The 17,620-nt window shown below is 40.4% G+C and overlaps 1 protein-coding gene across 1 annotated transcript; it reads left to right on the forward strand.

Moving 5' to 3' along the window:
- Window positions 1-117: 117 nt before the first annotated feature.
- Window positions 118-15,986, forward strand: LOC118566711 (solute carrier family 35 member F2-like). The gene is made up of 8 exons (XM_036149902.1): window positions 118-227; window positions 2,896-3,071; window positions 4,254-4,381; window positions 6,562-6,721; window positions 8,761-8,917; window positions 8,998-9,050; window positions 10,950-11,104; window positions 15,487-15,986. The coding sequence occupies exons 1-8, from the start codon at window positions 118-120 to the stop codon at window positions 15,796-15,798; spliced, it is 1,251 nt and encodes a 416-aa protein (XP_036005795.1). The 3' UTR covers window positions 15,799-15,986.
- The last annotated feature ends 1,634 nt before the right edge of the window (window positions 15,987-17,620 follow it).

A 17,620-nucleotide genomic window follows, 5' to 3' on the forward strand; every position in this document is an offset into this window, starting at 1 on the left:
AACTTTGACCGCTGAGACAGTTAATCATTCAGCTGCAGAACGATGAAAGGAAATGGTTTAAAGAAGCCCGTAACGGCTGAGGCTGTGAGAACGCTTCAGCCGCTGTGGTGAGAGAACATGGCTGCTAAACAATCCGGAGAACCCTGCGGGGACAGCAGCTCTGAGGGTAGATGCCGTAGATTTGTGGGGAGGATCAGGAAATTCAAACCAAAGGAGGTGTTCACTTGGTGAGTGGATTAAAAAAACAACTATTTTCAGGATATCACAGTTACTCTGGGGGCATGTTTGTTGCTATTTCTGCACAAATCAATGCTTGTATAGGAGCCCCCTTTTAAGGAGGTACTTTTAAAAGAAAACATATATATATATATATATATATATATATATATATATATATATATATATATATATATATATATATATATATAATGGCTGCAGGAAAACAGAAATTGACAATTTCTCCTTTACTCAGTCACGATACAACTAGAAACTAGCGCAGTTAAAATAAAACCCAGATTTTCTATTACGTTTTCTTTGTTTATTAGTAACTAAAGTCTCTGTATTCACAAAGACAAACTTAGCAATAACCCTGAAGTTAGTTTTGACTGTTTAAAATTAAAGGAGGTTAATATTTGTCCCCTCCAGCCAACAGCAGTGCGGGGCCCATGTTTATTGGAAATGGGCCCCCAAACATGAAGCCTCTTTCCTGAAGTCATTTTGATACTATATTTATATTTTAAGACAGGATTTTTGCAGTGCTCCTGCCCCTCCTCGGACCACAAAACGGTATCAAAACCCGGAATCAAAAACCCGGGACCTTTAGCTGTGAATAAGGAAACCGTTTTCCATTCAAACAAGCCTTGAGGACGTTTTCTTTGTCTCTTCCTGATATAAATACAATAAAACCGGTGTTTATATTGAGGATTCTACCGTTGTTTCCATCTTTATAAATGAAACTCTTTACTGTATGTCTGGCACTGGACGCCAGGCTCTATCTGGCAGTTTTGCAGATATGTTTTATCTTAACAGCCGTTTCTGTGATTGAGTGACCTAAAGTTGTCATGACATGACATGTGAGCGTCTCAAACCGCCATTAGATAAACGTCTGTGTGCTGTTTATGCAGAAACATTTCAAAGGTGATAATTACTTTCTCATTCACACTATATTTGTCATATTTTTATTATGTAATTTAAGAATTTCTTAAAAAAATTTAAATCCCAGCTAAGACCTACATATGCTGCTAAACTGTTTTTGCTTGTACATGTTATGTTTAGTCAGCTCAAGTGGGTTAAGTCTCTTGCAACAGCAACAACAAGAATCTATCCGCTTTAGGATATATTTTAAACTGTTATTAATGGATGTCTGGGCTCATGGTGGCCTTGCCCCTACTTATTTATCTGAGCTATTAAGCTTTTTTTTGTTCGCTCCAGGTCCTTCAGGTCAGACGGTCAACCTTTACACACAGGTCCATATAAAAAACAGAAACTTCTGGGTGATCGAGCTTTTTCTTCCACCAGATCTTCCATCTCTAACTGAACTTGGCCCTTTTCTATAAAAAAAATGTAGATTTCAAAAATCTCACAACTGTGGAAGCACTTCTGATGGCTTTATCTACCCATTTATATTTTTTTCCCATCTCCCCTGTTTTTTTGTTGTTGTTATATTGATTTTATTAAGCACTTTGGTCAACATATTGCGGATCTGGAAAGGGATGAAAAAAAAACATTGATTGATTGATTGATTGATTGATTGATTGATTGATTGATTGATTGATTTTTAATTAGAGTTTATCGCCGTGCTGTAAACTCCGACCTCTAGTGTTTCCAGCCGACACTAGTTCAGATTAATATCTAATGTTGACTAATTCTGGTTACCATCAAGCAGTCAGTACATATGCCACGTTGTCAATTTAATTCTGTCCGATTTGGTTTAAATGTTGTTTCAAAGAAACTTTCACACTCATAAAAAACAGATTTGAATTTAATAAAACATTTACGTTCTTGAACGGGATATTTAAAGCCCCAACCTCAAACCTGTTAAAAATATATGAAATACCAGGTAGGAACAAGAATGTTCTCTGTCATTTTTTCTCTTCATAGAAGGTACACCTGGTCTGGCGTTCTGTTAGCTGTGACATCATCAGGGGAGGCAGATCATCCTCTATTACCATCTAACATAGAAAGTACTCCTGGGTCAATGTGAGCTTCTGAGCTTTCTGTGTCTCTGCTCTGTCTTCTCTAACATAGAAAGTACTCCTGGGTCAATGTGAGCTTCTGTGCTTTCTGTGTCTCTGCTCTGTCTTCTCTAACATAGAAAGTACTCCTGGGTCAATGTGAGCTTCTGAGCTTTCTGTGTCTCTGCTCTGTCTTCTCTACCATAGAAAGTACTCCTGGGTCAATGTGAGCTTCTGAGCTTTCTGTGTCTCTGCTCTGTCTTCTCTAAGCCCCAGTGGGTGGAGGCAGATGAGCGTTCACACTGAGCCTGGTTCTGGTTCTGCTGGAGGTTCTCCTCCCTGTTAAAGGGGAGTTTTCCTCTCCACTGTCGCTTCATGCATGCTCAGTATGAGGGATTGCTGCAAAGCCATCAACAATGCAGACGACTGTCCACTGTGGCTCTACGCTCTTTCAGGAGGAGTGAATGCTGCTTGGAGAGACTTGATGCAACCTGCTGGGTTTCCTTAGAGAGGAAACTTTCTCACCAACCTGGAGGATCTGATGGAGTCTGACTTTGGAAAGAGCCTTGAGATGATGTGTGTTGCCAATTGGCACTATATAAATAAATTGAATTGAATTATTGTATTGTATTTTGAGGTTTCTTTTGTGTTTTTCCAATTAATCAAATTTTCCCTAAAGATTTTAGTCACATTCACGAGTCTGGGAATTGTTTTTTCACAGGCAGCTTGCCAAGACGCTGGCCATGGGTCAGGGTCTGGCCGGGCTCATCTGTGGTACCGCGGTCTCCTCCCAGTACCTGGCCACCGAGTTCCACCTGAACACGCCGATGCTGCAGAGCTTCCTGAACTACATTTTGCTGTGTGTCACCTACACCACCATGCTGTTCTGCAGGAGAGGTAGCGTCATAGCCGGTACCCTGAAACCTTGTTTTATCTAAAACGTCTCACTTTTTTTGGTAATATAAGCTGCATACTGGGGTTTTGCAACTCAAATTCCTGCATATTTTCTACAAGCAGCCAGGCTAGCCGGACTTCAAGGTTCAAGGTTTTTGCATTTGTACCTGTAGGTAGATTTGTTTTGTAGTGGTTCAAAATACACTCAATGGAAAAAAACAACAACGGATCTGAAAATAATCAAAACCATGAACTAAAGCAGCGCTCAAAGTGCTTAAGACTCCACAAACCAAACCAAAGGACACAGAACAGGAGACAGAGGCTTAATAATCAGCCTAAGCCTTAGAGATAGGGCGTGGAGCTCTAAGTAGAGTCGCTGCATTGAAAGAAGTTCTTGAGGTGGTTTGGGCATCTGATAAGGGACGCTCCCTGGGCGCCTCCCTTTGGGTTCTTTCCAGACCCTGGAGAACATCCAAAACTTCTTGAGGGATTATATATCTGTCTGGCCTGGAAACGCCTTGGTTGGATGGATAAATATGCAGTACTGACTGGATCAGTAGTTTGATTTTGTATGGTCTTCTGAAAATTTCCTAATTAAAAATAAGATTTCTTTGGACTTTTGCTGCTTTTTCCAAACATTATAACCCACATGTGTCAAACTCAAGGCCCGTGGGCCGAATCCGGCCCTCAAGAGCCAAAAAAGCCATATCATGTCATAAAGTAGAGGCATATATCCTTTTAAATTGTATAAAGTGGCTAAAACTGTGCCTCCTGTAGAAAATGTTGATTTGTTTTAACTGTAGTAACAGCATCCTGCCACTAGATGTCAGTTTTCCCTCAACACATCAAAACAACCCAGAAATGTCTAAAAAGAGAAAAAGTGACGCAGAATGATGGGTTTAAAGTGTAATTCACCCCAATATCAACTTTTGTTGCAGATAAACGGTATAAACTGGGCCTAAAGTTCTACTTTTATGTTACAGTGCATTTTTTTAATATTTCTATGTGAACTTTTTTAGAAGTTTATCAGATTTTCAGTGACGAGACAATTCATTTGTACAGAAACATGAGAGTTGTTTCATCTGATCAGCGTATTCTTAATTGTCTGAGTAACTGTCCTCATTCCTGCTGGAGAAACAAACACGTGATTACTGAAACTCCGGGGTGATCCCCTTTAAAATGCAGGGGATGGAAATATCTTGCAGATTCTCAAGAGGAGATGGTGGAAGTACCTGCTGCTGGGTCTGGTGGACGTGGAGGCTAACTACACCGTGGTCAAAGCCTACCAGTACACCACCCTCACCAGCGTGCAGGTGAGTACAGGGTTACAAGACTTCTGACCTCTTACAGACAGAACAAACTGTCTTTATTGTCTTTATTTTTCTTTTGTGTTGATTTTATCACTTTGGACACGTTTTGTTTAAAAATAGAGTCAGTTCGTTGTGAATTTAGTCCAGCTGTGTAGTTATTGGTTCATCACCTCCAGCAGTATTTAGGTCTGTGTTTTTCTATTGTGTGGTATTTATGCCACATTTATTGTCCAGTTATGCAGTAAAGTATCAAAGTGGTGCTGCATTAATACCAACGAGAACATTAGAAACAATGAGAGGGACTCATAACCTTCTTTTATACTATATGCCATGTGTGAAAAATTAAGTACACCCCTCTTGCTTTCATGAAATAAATTAGGTATATCCTTGGGGGTTTCTGAATCGATTCAATTACATTTTATTTATATAGCACCAATTTATGAAACATATCATCTCAAGGTTCTTTCCAAAGTCAGACTCCATCAGATCCTCCAGGTTGGTGAGAAAGTTTCCTCTCTAAGGAAACCCAGCAGGTTGCATCAAGTCTCTCCAAGCAGCATTCACTCCTCCTGAAAGAGCGTAGAGCCACAGTGGACAGTCGTCTGCATTGTTGATGGCTTTGCAGCAATCCCTCATACTGAGCATGCATGAAGCGACAGTGGAGAGGAAAACTCCCCTTTAACAGGGAGGAGAACCTCCAGCAGAACCAGAACCAGGCTCAGTGTGAACGCTCATCTGCCTCCACCCACTGGGGCTTAGAGAAGACAGAGCAGAGACACAGAAAGCACAGAAGCTCACATTGACCCAGGAGTACTTTCTATGGTAGAGAAGACAGAGCAGAGACACAGAAAGCTCAGAAGCTCACATTGACCCAGGAGTACTTTCTATGGTAGAGAAGACAGAGCAGAGACACAGAAAGCTCAGAAGCTCACATTGACCCAGGAGTACTTTCTATGTTAGATGGTAATAGTGGATGATCTGCCTCCCCTGATGATGTCACAGCTAACAGGGTTTTAATCCAAATTTAGGGGTCGTTCTTCATGGAGTTTGCAAGTTCTATGTGGGTTCGCTCTAGGTTCTCTTCGCCACAGTCCAAAAACATGGCTGTTAGGTTAGAAGGCCTCTCAATTGTCCTCAGGTGTAAGATAAGATAAGATTAAGATAGGGCTTTATTGATCTCACAGTGGAGAAATGTACTTGTCACACATCGACTTAATAAACAAAAAGAAAGGTGCCAAAAGGAGGAAAGGTGCATAAGGTATAAGGTATATGTTATATACAGTGTGTCTACATATGTACAGTGTATCAAAAATAAAATAAAAAATAAAATAAAAAGTACACGGGAAATAAAGCAGATATTTAGGGTGATTTATGTACGCTCAGGTGACTTATATACAAATGGAATGACGTTTTACATTAAGTGTTACCAGGTAAGAGCAACAGTGAGGTAGTGAGATATCTATACAGCTGAAGTCGCTTATTAAACAGTAATATTGCACAGGTTATTGCACAGTGTCTTAAATAGAGTTGCACAGTAGTTATTGCACATTAGTGTGAGTGTGCATGCATGGCTGTTTGTCCTGCGCCGGACTGGCGACCTGTCCAGGGTTTATGAGGACAAGCGGGTGCAAATGATGGACAGATGGATGTGAGAGACAGAAACAACAAACAACTGAAGCTCAAAGGGTGTACCTAAATTTTCACTCACAGCTCTTTCATTTAGGCTTCATGTGCGTTTACTAAATAAGGAGTTTTGAACATGGTTTTGAGCAAATGTTTGTTTTAACTAACTGTGGAAAACAAAGATTCTTTATTGTCACCGCTTGTTACCGTGGTGACATTTCTTTTTGGCCTTTCCGGCTAGGAGTACACATAAAGACAAACAAAGAAACAGCCGATGAACAAGGGTTACAGTGATTTATTTCCCCCATTATAGCGCTCAAAAGATAAAAAATATATATATTTTTAAAGTAAAAGTAACTTTATTAGTTACAGATAAATAATGAAATGTGCATTTAGATATTCTGAAATAATAGTGTGCAAATAGGCAATAGCATTAAAGTGATAACGTACATAACGTATTATGGGCTAGTAACAGTGGGAGGAGTCTGTAGGGTGTACTTTCTTCTTACTGTGACTCTAATTACATGATTGATTAATTTTTTTCCTGAATCAATTTGCAGTTGCTGGACTGTTTTGTGATCCCGGTGCTGATGGTTCTGTCCTGGTGGATCCTGAAGACCCGATACAAACTGATCCACTACGTGGCAGTCTGCCTCTGTCTGCTGGGAGTGGGGGCCATGGTGGGGGCCGACCTGCTGGCTGGAAGAGACCAGGGCTCCAGTAAGAACTCCTGGGAGGGTTTGACACAGTTTTTTTTTAACAAAAAGCAGAGGACGTACTCAGTTTATTTGGCCTCATTTTCTGCATTTTGATTTTTTGATTTGTTTTGTCAAGACGGGTTTGATTTTTGACTTGGTTTGGTGATTTTGGTCCATTTGTAGAATCCCACGTTTCAGTACTTTACTAACGAGGGTTAGGGGGGTAACTGCTGCAGAGCTGCAGAGCTCTTAGTGACAGACTGCTGCATCCTAGATGCTCAAAGGAGTGCTTCTGCAGGTCCTTCCTCCCAGCTGCAGTCAGACTTTGTAATCTCTGCTGCTCACAACAAACTCAATAACTGTTGACATCATGCTGATGGTTGCACGCATTCTCATCCGTTCATTTATCGTTTACAGTTTCCCAGATGCTAAGGTAACTTGCACATGCCTCAGCTACGTCGGGATGCTGCTGCACTACCGTGCTTTTTGCATATTATATAATCGTGTGTATGTAAATAGGCTGGGGCCTTATCTACAGCTTTGTGCAATATCTACTCTGATAGATACTTTTTATCCTCTATTCTTGATGATTCTTTAGAGCAGAGGTCACCAACCTTTTAGAAGTTGAGAGCTACTTCACTGCTATCGTGTCCTACGAAGGGCTACCTGTACTGACTTTTGAACCAGAAGAGTCAAACCTCACCTTAACTTTACGTAATATACACATTTTTGATGCATGTATCGTTTTTAAATCTTTGTAAGTACAAGTATGATGAAAAAGGAAGAGCTACTAAACAAAATAACATTTTAGATGCAGGTCACTGGAGGGTTGGGCTATTTTTTAACGGGCTTGAAGGCACCTTATATGATCCTCAAGGGCTACCTGGTTCCTGCAGGCCCCATGTTGGTGACCCTTGCTTCAGAGCTAATCTTAGATTAGACCAGTTTGTTCTTTTTTCTTCTTTTTTCATTGCTAATAATTGTTTGTAACTGTGTGTTTGCCGCTGTCACACCCGAACTTCCCCATTGCGGACCAATAAAGGAAATCCTATTCTTAATATTACTCGCTTCCCTCAGTGTCTCAGCTTAGTCTCTCGCAGCTCTTCCTCGCCTGTTAATTTTCTCACCTGTGTAGCGTTCAATGTTGAAACTGCCTGGTTTAAACCTTCCACAGCTAAGTTACTCCATTAGATCCTTTGTCATCCTCACCCTGTTCTCTTCCTGCCTCCTGAGTTCAGTTATTAAAAGCTTCTTTGTTCTTCTTTGTTCTTACCCTGAGCTACCTCTGTAGTTATGCTGCTATAGGCTTAGGCTGCTGGAGGACAACAGGATCTATTTCTCTCACTCTGCTGAGTTATCCTACTGCTCTCCAATCTGCATTGTTTGTTGTTATTTCAGATTTTAACTTTTTGTTCTCTGTCTTTTTTCTCTTCATAGAAGGTACACCTGGTCTGGCGTTCTGTTAGCTGTGACATCATCAGGGGAGGCAGATCATCCTCTATTACCATCTAACATAGAAAGTACTCCTGGGTCAATGTGAGCTTCTGAGCTTTCTGTGTCTCTGCTCTGTCTTCTCTAAGCCCCAGTGGGTGGAGGCAGATGAGCGTTCACACTGAGCCTGGTTCTGGTTCTGCTGGAGGTTCTCCTCCCTGTTAAAGGGGAGTTTTCCTCTCCACTGTCGCTTCATGCATGCTCAGTATGAGGGATTGCTGCAAAGCCATCAACAATGCAGACGACTGTCCACTGTGGCTCTACGCTCTTTCAGGAGGAGTGAATGCTGCTTGGAGAGACTTGATGCAACCTGCTGGGTTTCCTTAGAGAGGAAACTTTCTCACCAACCTGGAGGATCTGATGGAGTCTGACTTTGAAAAGAACCTTGAGATGACATGTTGTGAATTGGCGCTATATAAATAAAATTGAACTGAATTAAATCGGTTGTTTCTCCAAAGTTAAGTTATCCTAATTCTGCTTGGACTAGATCTCTTATCCTGATGTTCTGGTCCACATATAGAGGTTGAGCATTATTTGCTGACGCCACTGTTTTTTCTCCTGTGTCTGCAGCCTCCAACATCTTGTTGGGTGACGGGTTGGTGCTGCTCAGTGCAGCTCTGTACGCCGTGTCTAACGTGTCTCAGGAGTACACGGTGAAGAATCTGAGCAGAGTGGAGTTCCTGGGGATGATTGGCCTGTTTGGGACCGTCATCAGCACCGTCCAGATGTGAGCCGTCATCAACAGCACGAGTTTACTTAACATCGTGTTTAACCTGGTAGGTTGACCTTTTTTCCTCCTGCATGCAGGGTCATCCTGGAACGAAAGGAAGTCTCTGCCATCGTCTGGAGCTGGCAAGTTGGTTAGTATTTATTATTTTACATGGGAAAAACTTTAAATACGGAGCATATGGGAGACAGAAAATCTGATTTTTTTTTTAATCCTCCAAAATTACAGGTGAATGAAACTGAATGACGCATTTCATAGTTGCTTATTCTAAAAAAATAAAAAGGTATTGTTTTGTGCAAACTTTTTAAATCACACCATATTCACTTGTTATCTTGTGTCACGATCCCGAGACCTTCACTATTTTTAGGTTTGTGGAGATCGTGCAGTTCTGGTCAGGTTTTCACGTTTTAGAAGTATTTGTCAGTCTGTAGATTCTGTTCATTTCTTCCAGCTTCCTGTCATTATTTTTTCTGTTCATTATAGATTCAGTTTGCTCCTTTTATTTCTGTTATTTTCCTGCTTCAGTCTTCAATTCTGTTTATTGGATCCTGATCTATGTTTACAAGCACAACATTTCACGATCGGATTGAAATGTGTTCAGATTGAAAAACAAAAAGCAATCGAATGGTTACGTTTAAATGGGCATACAATCAATTAATCTGATCATAATGTGCGTTTGTATGCCCCTAGTTTTATTCAGAATAGAATAGAACCACTTTGACATGTGCAGTTATTAAATTCCCCTAAAGAAAACCATAGAAGAAGAACTGCTTCCATCTTTGCTAAACAACAAGAAATAGCAAACAAAGCAGTATTATATGAGTTTGTTTGTCTTCGAGCGCCCAGGCTAGACTAGCACGATGTTCTAATTACGATTGAAAATTTACTGAATAAATAACAGTTTTGAGCTCTTTTATTTATTCGAACAGAAAGGTTTAATCTGGAGCCCTGACATTTTTGCTTCCCGACGTATTTCCGCCACTCACTAACGTGGAAATATGTCACGTTTACGTCGGGCGCACCCGGGTCAGTTTGCATCAATCGGAATAATTTGATCCTGACAAGCGTTTATAAGCACGTTGATCGGATTATCAATCTGCATAAACCACCCGTCTCATTCAGATCATAATTTCATTCAGATTGATCTTAATCCGATCACAATGTTCCGATTGGCTTGTTTAAACGACGCTTTTTTTATTCTGATCGACCATTTATTCCTATTACTTTCATCCATGTAAAAGTAGCACCTGTCTGTTAATTTATTACCATGATTTCCTGTTAGGTTCTGCTCTCCTCCTGTTCCTGTCAGATCATTGGTCTCTCGCTCCCTCAGCTTAATTCTCTTTACACCTTTCACCTGTGCTAATTGCTCCACCTGCCTTCCCCCTGTGTCTTCCTCTATATATTCAGCCGGCTCATTCCTATATTAATGTCAGGTCCTCCGTTATGCTCCGTCACTTCTGGTTTTGTCATGGCCTGTCTTCCTTATAAGTTGGATTTTTTTCATCTCAATACATTGTCTTTATTGTGCTGCTCCCAAGTTCTGGTCTGCACTTTGGTCGTTACAACTTAAAACTACCCGACAGAAAGATCCAGACTTTCTTGCAATCTTGTAAAGTCTTTTTTTAATGAACAGTTTCATTGTGTGTGTGTGTGTGTGTGTGTGTTTTAAAGGTATTTCTTGTATTTTCTTTTGATTTTTTTCTGTAATTCTTTTAAAAAACAAAGCTAAAGTCTGGACAGAAATCTCTTAAAGACGTTCAGAAAGCCTGAAAAAACTTTTGTCAACACCCCTTTGCAAGATGACAAGAAAGTCTGTTATCTTAAAAAGAAATAACAAAGAAAATAGATGACTCAAGATTTTCTGCACAGTTCTGTAAGTCATTGTTTGATAGAAATGTTTCCCCCCCTGGTGTTTTATAATGACAGTAGACTGGATGTGAAGAACCAGCTCAGCTGCAGCTCTCCTTCTGTGTTTTCTATACTGGACAACGTGATTTTATCTGAATTAGCCACGCTTCTCTCCTCTCAGGGCTCCTGTTCTCTGCGTACGCTCTGTGCTTGTACGCTCTGTACAGCTTCATGCCCATAGTGATGAAGATGAGCAGCGCCACCTCCGTCAACCTCTCCCTGCTCACCGCTGACCTCTTCAGCCTCTTCTTTGGGATCTTCCTCTTCCAGTACAACGTGAGCAACATTTCACATTTACAAAATTAATCTGAGCAACAAAAAGAACGAGACAGAGAAAAATCCCGATCTAACATGTAACCAAGTTCTGCAGAGGTCTGATAATGAACCATTCATTTAATTTGAGTGTTGTTGGATCAGGGAAACCTCTGAAAGATGCAGGACACCATCCTCTGAGGACTTTAGGATTCAATCCGGTCTATTGGTGGTATGTTTAGTGTTGACATCCTTCCTGGAAGGTTGGCCTCTGCCCCAGTCGTAAGAAAAAAAATGTTTCTTACCTCACCTTTTATTTAGCTCCATCCCATTAACTCTGACTTTGCAACAATGGCTTTCTTCTTGCTGCTCTTAGGCAAGGCAAGGCAAGGCAAATTTATTTATATAGCACAATTCAGTACAGGGACAATGCAAAGTGCTTTACATGATTAAAATATAGCAAATTAAAACAAAAGCAAGTAGGAATAAAATGTAGATAGAAATTAGAACAAAGAAGTGGTGATTCAGTTAGTTTTAGTCTTAGTTTAGCTTTGTCAACTTTATTGCCAGTTTTGCCACATATACCAGACATACAGGCAAGTTAAAATACTGATCCTCGGATACCTAGAACATAAACCAGGCAATAAATTAGGCAAGGTAACAGAATGCAGTGAGGTATTTGAATAAAGCAACCGCAGTCTCATTGCCTCTCCTAATGGGACCCAACTTGATAAAGAGGTTGAAACTGTGTGTTGGTGTAGAGTTATGGGTCAGTAATGTGAAGATGAGGGGCCTCAGTACACATCCCTGAGGGCCCCCTGTGTTCAGTCAAAGTCTTCAGGCCCAATCTGGGTCACAACAACCTACAGATTACTATAGAGATTCTGCACTGTCAATAAATAATGACTAAAGTTAACATGCAATCTCAGAGTCATCTGTATTCAGAGAGTACACTCTCTACACCCCCAGGACATGAAAGCACAGACTCCACACTGTCAATTATTTATATTGACTGTTAATTTTTCTAAGACAAAGAGGCCAGGAAGACAGAAAAGTCCCACCTTGTTCCCCTCGAAAGGATTTCAGATGGTAAGTTGTCTCCAGGTCATAAGTGTCGGCACTTCCATGACAAAAAGGATTTTAGCAGATTGTTGTCTGGACAATGGAAATATATGATAATATGGTGTCATTGTCAGGTTGAGGAGGGACCCAAATGCAGACAAACTAGACGGCGTAGGTTTTTATGACAAAATAACAATAAAAAAACTACAGAATGAAGAACAGGGCAGGGAAACAAACCATGAGGAGGAGCGAGGACAAAAATCTGGCAGAGCAACAGAGCTGCAGGAAGCGTGATGTCGAAGGAAGAAATGAAAACCAGGCAGTTTAAATACAGAGGGGAGGTTTGGGTAAAAGTGAGACAGCGACAGGAGAAGGTCATCAGGAGATGAGGAACAGCTGAGAACAATAGAGGCAGAGGAGCTGAGGGGAGGAGACCAATGAACAGAAACTGAAGACTCATGGAAGGATTTTTACTGAAATAATAAAAACTGTACATAAAAAAGCAGTAAGAACAAAATACACAAAAGTATGCACTAAAATGGGAGCAACTACAAAATATCGCCCTGATTTATTTACTGTCCTGACCTGTAAAACACTAAATTAAATTATAACAGGGGGTACTTTCTTGTTCTTATGACTGTCACTGCATACAGCTGTGGTCCACTGTTGCAGTCAGAACCTCATGGAGCTTGGCCCGCTAAAGACAGCGGAGGTGATGGAGGACTTCTGAAGAGATGGTCCTCACATCGCCTCCTCTCACCCTACCTCAGGGTCTGAGATGATCCTTGTTCTGAGGAAGGCCCAACAGAGACTGGACTTTCCTCAGCAACACAAGGAGTAAAACCTTCTGCTGGTCATCTCCAACACAGCCATCTTTTCAGTCTCTGTGGTTTGGCTCATCCACAAAACTCATGATTTGAGGCGATTTCCTGACCCACGTGCAGAATCACTCAAAAGAACAGTTAAAGTGAAGAAGGTTTATTTACAATATATTAAAGGTTCAGTAAAGCGGTCGAATCCGCCAAGATCAGCTCGACATTTTTTACTTTCGGGTACGTCTGCAGAGGGGGAGAGATTGGTTAAAGAGTCTGCCAGCTCATGGTAGGGGCTGTGAAACTTACATAAGTTTTAAAATCTCCTTGAAGTATTATATGGAAAACTTACCAGACATATGTTCACAGGTGAATTGATCTGTTTCCTTGGGCCTGCTAACCTAATTTTACTGTGACTTTATGTTATTGGCATCTTATCTGTTTGTGTCCACTCTCCCGTCTTGTTTAATGTTCACTGTTCTTACCTGCCTTAGGACAGCGGATGCAAATTAGCTGTTGTGCTAATTCTGGCATATTTACATTGATGCTTTAAGATGACATGTTGATGAATGTGCATTGTTCTAATTCAAATAAATAGGTAAATAAATAAATATGGGGGGGGGGGGTGGAAAATGACGGCAGGAGGGAACTAACTTGTCCGTACTTGGTTCCGGTATTGTTGTTGTCAGGTTCAAACACCTAAAACATTCATTAAACAAACACAAGGAGGAGAGAAAACAGAAGAGTTAGTTTTCAAACTTGCAAGGAGAGTCAACAGAGATGCTTAATACAAATCTCCAAACTTGCTCTAAAACTCCGTCGCCTCCTCTCTTTTTATTTCCAAATGAATCCCTGGTTACATTTGTCAAGCTAAGGGGTAGGGATAAGCAAAACACTCTGTGACCTTCGAGATAACACTAAGCAGTTCACACAGTACAGTTATGCGTAAGCACTCCAGATGGCTGAAAACAGTTCCTAACAGTTTCAGACATATTTAGAAAAACACTTATTATCGTCACAACATATTTCTCTGCTTTCTGCAGCCCTTCTGCAACGATAAGAGAGAGAGAGAGTAAATCAATACACATACATAGTAAAATAAAATGGTAACCACTGGTCTATATATTCCAGCAAATATATGATTAACACAATAAACACAAACACTGTAATGAGAGAGAGAGAGAGATCAGTCACATGAAATACACTTTAATTTCTGAATAACTAAAACCTTAAAACTTCTTAGTAGTAAAGAGTATATACGTGATAAATGCAATGAACATAGTAAATAACATAAAATATTGATAGAATTATTTTTACTATTTACTATTTTTACTATTTTCTATCTTAATATTTTACTATTATCTACTAAGTTCATTGCATTTATTACATATATACTATTTTGTACTAAGAAGTTTTAAGGTTTTATTACAGTGTATTTTATATCCCCGATCTCTCTTTACTTTAGTTTATTGTTCATTAGGTTTATTGTGTTAATCATATATTTGCTGGAATGTATAGACCAGTGGTTACTATTTCATTTTACTATGTATGTGTATTTATTTACTCTCTCTCTTATCGTTGCAGAAAGCAGAGAAATGTGTTGTGACGATAATAAGTGTTTTTCTAAATATGTCTGAAACTGTGATAAACTGTATTCAGTTTTACTATTTGACTATATTGACTATTTGAAAATAGTCAAATTAATTCTATCATAATTTGTTTTCCTTGGAGTGAGCAACACGCTGGAGCGCGGGCATGCAGGTAAAGCAGACTGAGGATACCACAAAGCTGCAACAAGTCTTCCTTTGCAACCAAGCCAAAGGAAGACTTGTGATCATCAAAAAGGGCCTGAAGCACAGGAATAAAACAATCCTGAGATGAAGATCATAAAGTCAACAATTCACACGAAAAAACCACTAACGCTCGAGAACTGGATATGAACACCATCACAAATAATCATCTGGGGAAGAGAGATAATCCTGCAGCTCCTTTTAGGCACCAGTCAGCCTGATCAGGAGATTTGCTCCAGGTGTGCAGAGATCTTCTCTGAAACACCAACTCACTCATACAAGGAACCAAACACACCGGAAGAACTAACAAAAAAAAACAAAAAAAAAAAAAAAACGGGACGGATCCAAACCACAACGAACAATCAGGTCTGCAGAGAAGAACTGGGTTGATCTTCCCTCCATCCAGGACTTGTACATGTCTAGGATCAGGAAAAGGACAGCTAACCCCACACAACCTGGACACCAACTGAATTGGACGTTTGTCTTCAGGGCCAAAAAATTAATAAAATAAAAAACAGCCGCCCAGACCGTCTTATATTCTGTTTTATTTTTACTTAGTTGTACTACAATATCTTCATTGAGAGCAAAATTGAGAGTTAAATTCCTGGTTTGAACTAAGTTGGCGGTGAAAGCTGGTTCTGATATTTTTTACATCTTATCTCCATCGCTTACAGTAGATGATTGTTCTGCCACAGTCTTTCCTCTCTGTAACTTTGATCTTTGGCTCTCTGCGTCTCCTCAGTTCTCCGGACTCTACCTGGTCTCCCTCGTGGTCATCCTGGTGGGCTTCATCGCCTTCAACGCCGTGCCGACGCCCACCGACCCCACAGCAACCAGCACCTCTTCGTCTTCCTCCTCCATCTGCGAGGAAGGCTTCTATGAGAATCCTGGGGTGGCTGAAAACGACGCACCCGTTAGGATCCCCGCTGAGGTAGAGGAGGAGGACGAAGAGCAGCGAGCGGATGAAACGAAGAGGAGGGCGTCAGATTTATCACGTAGCCTTGGGGAGGAAACCGACGAGGACTGTAGTGTTGGACGCAGCACTAAACTGTGAACCGCTCTGGAGATAAAATATAAAATGTTATTTTAAGCATTTATTTATTAAGTTGTTACAATAGGATGTAGAAATGTTGCAGAAAAGCCGTGCTGTGCAAATAGAATAGAGCCGTGCAGCAAGACTTTGCTCAAATGTACATTGGTAATATGAAGCTGAATGACAATAAAGTCTAAGTTTAAGTCTTTTATGATTCTGAAGCATGTATTCATTGTTTTTAAGTTTAATGCAGAGAGATTTACTTTTCTGGTGGAAAATCCTTCACACCTGAGGAATGTTTATTGTCATTACAGCTCCAGGCTCCGGTTTCCTCCTACAGTCCAACAACAATCCTGTAATGATCACAGCTTTTGGTCTGATTATTTTTTCACGTTGGCCATCTCAGCCTTCCATACAGTGGCTGCTCTATTTCCTGATTGCTAGCATCTGTTGTTTGCCCTGATTACTGGCACCTGTGATTGACATTATTTAAGCTGGCCTTCCACAGCAAGCTGGTGCCAGATTCTCGAAAGCCTTGTGTTAGTAGACCTTCCAGCATTTCTTAAACCTGCCTACCTGTGTTCGACCTCTGAGTATTCTCTGGATTCCTGCCTGTTGCCTTGCCCTTGTCGGTCTCTTCACCGGTTCTCAGTTTCTGGACAACGACCTCTGCCTGCCTCTCGACACTGCCTCTCTGCTCAGTCCTCTCTGTACCTCTGCTTGTTGAAAACTGGATTTTGGACCTTGGAAACGGACTCGGACTGGACCTGTTGGATTTCCCCTGTCGCCTGCCCCCTTCAGGAGAAAGGACTCTGTTTTGGATTCAACGTCTTTTACGGATCCAATCAAGGTTAGTGGCTTTCCTTGTGCAGCTATAATTTCCCTCTGCAAGCTCACAGCCACTAACCTGTCTCTCTCCTTTTCAGAGCAACCAGTCCTGTTCCCTGAGGCTTGTTTTTTCTACTACGTTACTTTTAATAAATTAAGTTTAACGTACTCTTGGTGTTGTGTTAATTACCGGGTCCGACTCCTGAGATTCATAACAAATCCAGATGGCAGCTCCAAATTGCTCTTAGGTGTGTTAGTGTGCGTTAAACATCGTTCATCCCATGAGCCTCCATGTTGGGGAACAATAGACTCCCACAACCCTGGAAAAAAAATGAGTGTGTACAGAAAAATAATGGCTGACTAAAAGTTATTTGTCTTTACAATATAAATAGAGTACGGTAATACAAAAATACAAACCTCTGGTAATTTCTGACACAGAAAGACCTCAGCTTTCATAAGGCAGTTTGCACCTACAAAAAAAGTCTTTGCTTCAACTCCCGTCTCTGCATTGCCTCTGTTTTTAGAAAATATGACATTTCATTTCACTCTTATGCTGATGATTGCCAGATCTATTTCGCCTTGGCACAAAACAACACTGTCCATTAACTCACACACTGCCTAAAGGACATTAAAGCATGGCTTTCCATGAACTTCCTTGGTTTAAATGAGAACAAGACAGAAGTTATGTTGTTTGGACCGAGCTGCTGCCCCTATTTATTTTAAAGCAGCTCTTTACCAGGGGTGCCCATGGTTGTTCAGTGTGCTACATATGTGTGGAGTTGTGTTAAAACTTAGAAAAGGCATGTAAGTCCAAAATATGCATCATATTGACATTTAGAATAAACACTATTAAAATAATACATAGAAACTGTCTGGTTATTTATATGTTTCACACAAAATAAAAACACAATTTACTTAAAATGAGTGTAGGTTTTGTTTTTCACTTGGATTCAAATTGTAATAGAATCTTTAAACTAACACAAAAGCAATATAAACTAAAAGTATAATTTTTTTT

Source organism: Fundulus heteroclitus, chromosome 18 (genome assembly GCF_011125445.2).
Source record: "Fundulus heteroclitus isolate FHET01 chromosome 18, MU-UCD_Fhet_4.1, whole genome shotgun sequence".
Lineage (NCBI taxonomy): Eukaryota > Metazoa > Chordata > Actinopteri > Cyprinodontiformes > Fundulidae > Fundulus > Fundulus heteroclitus.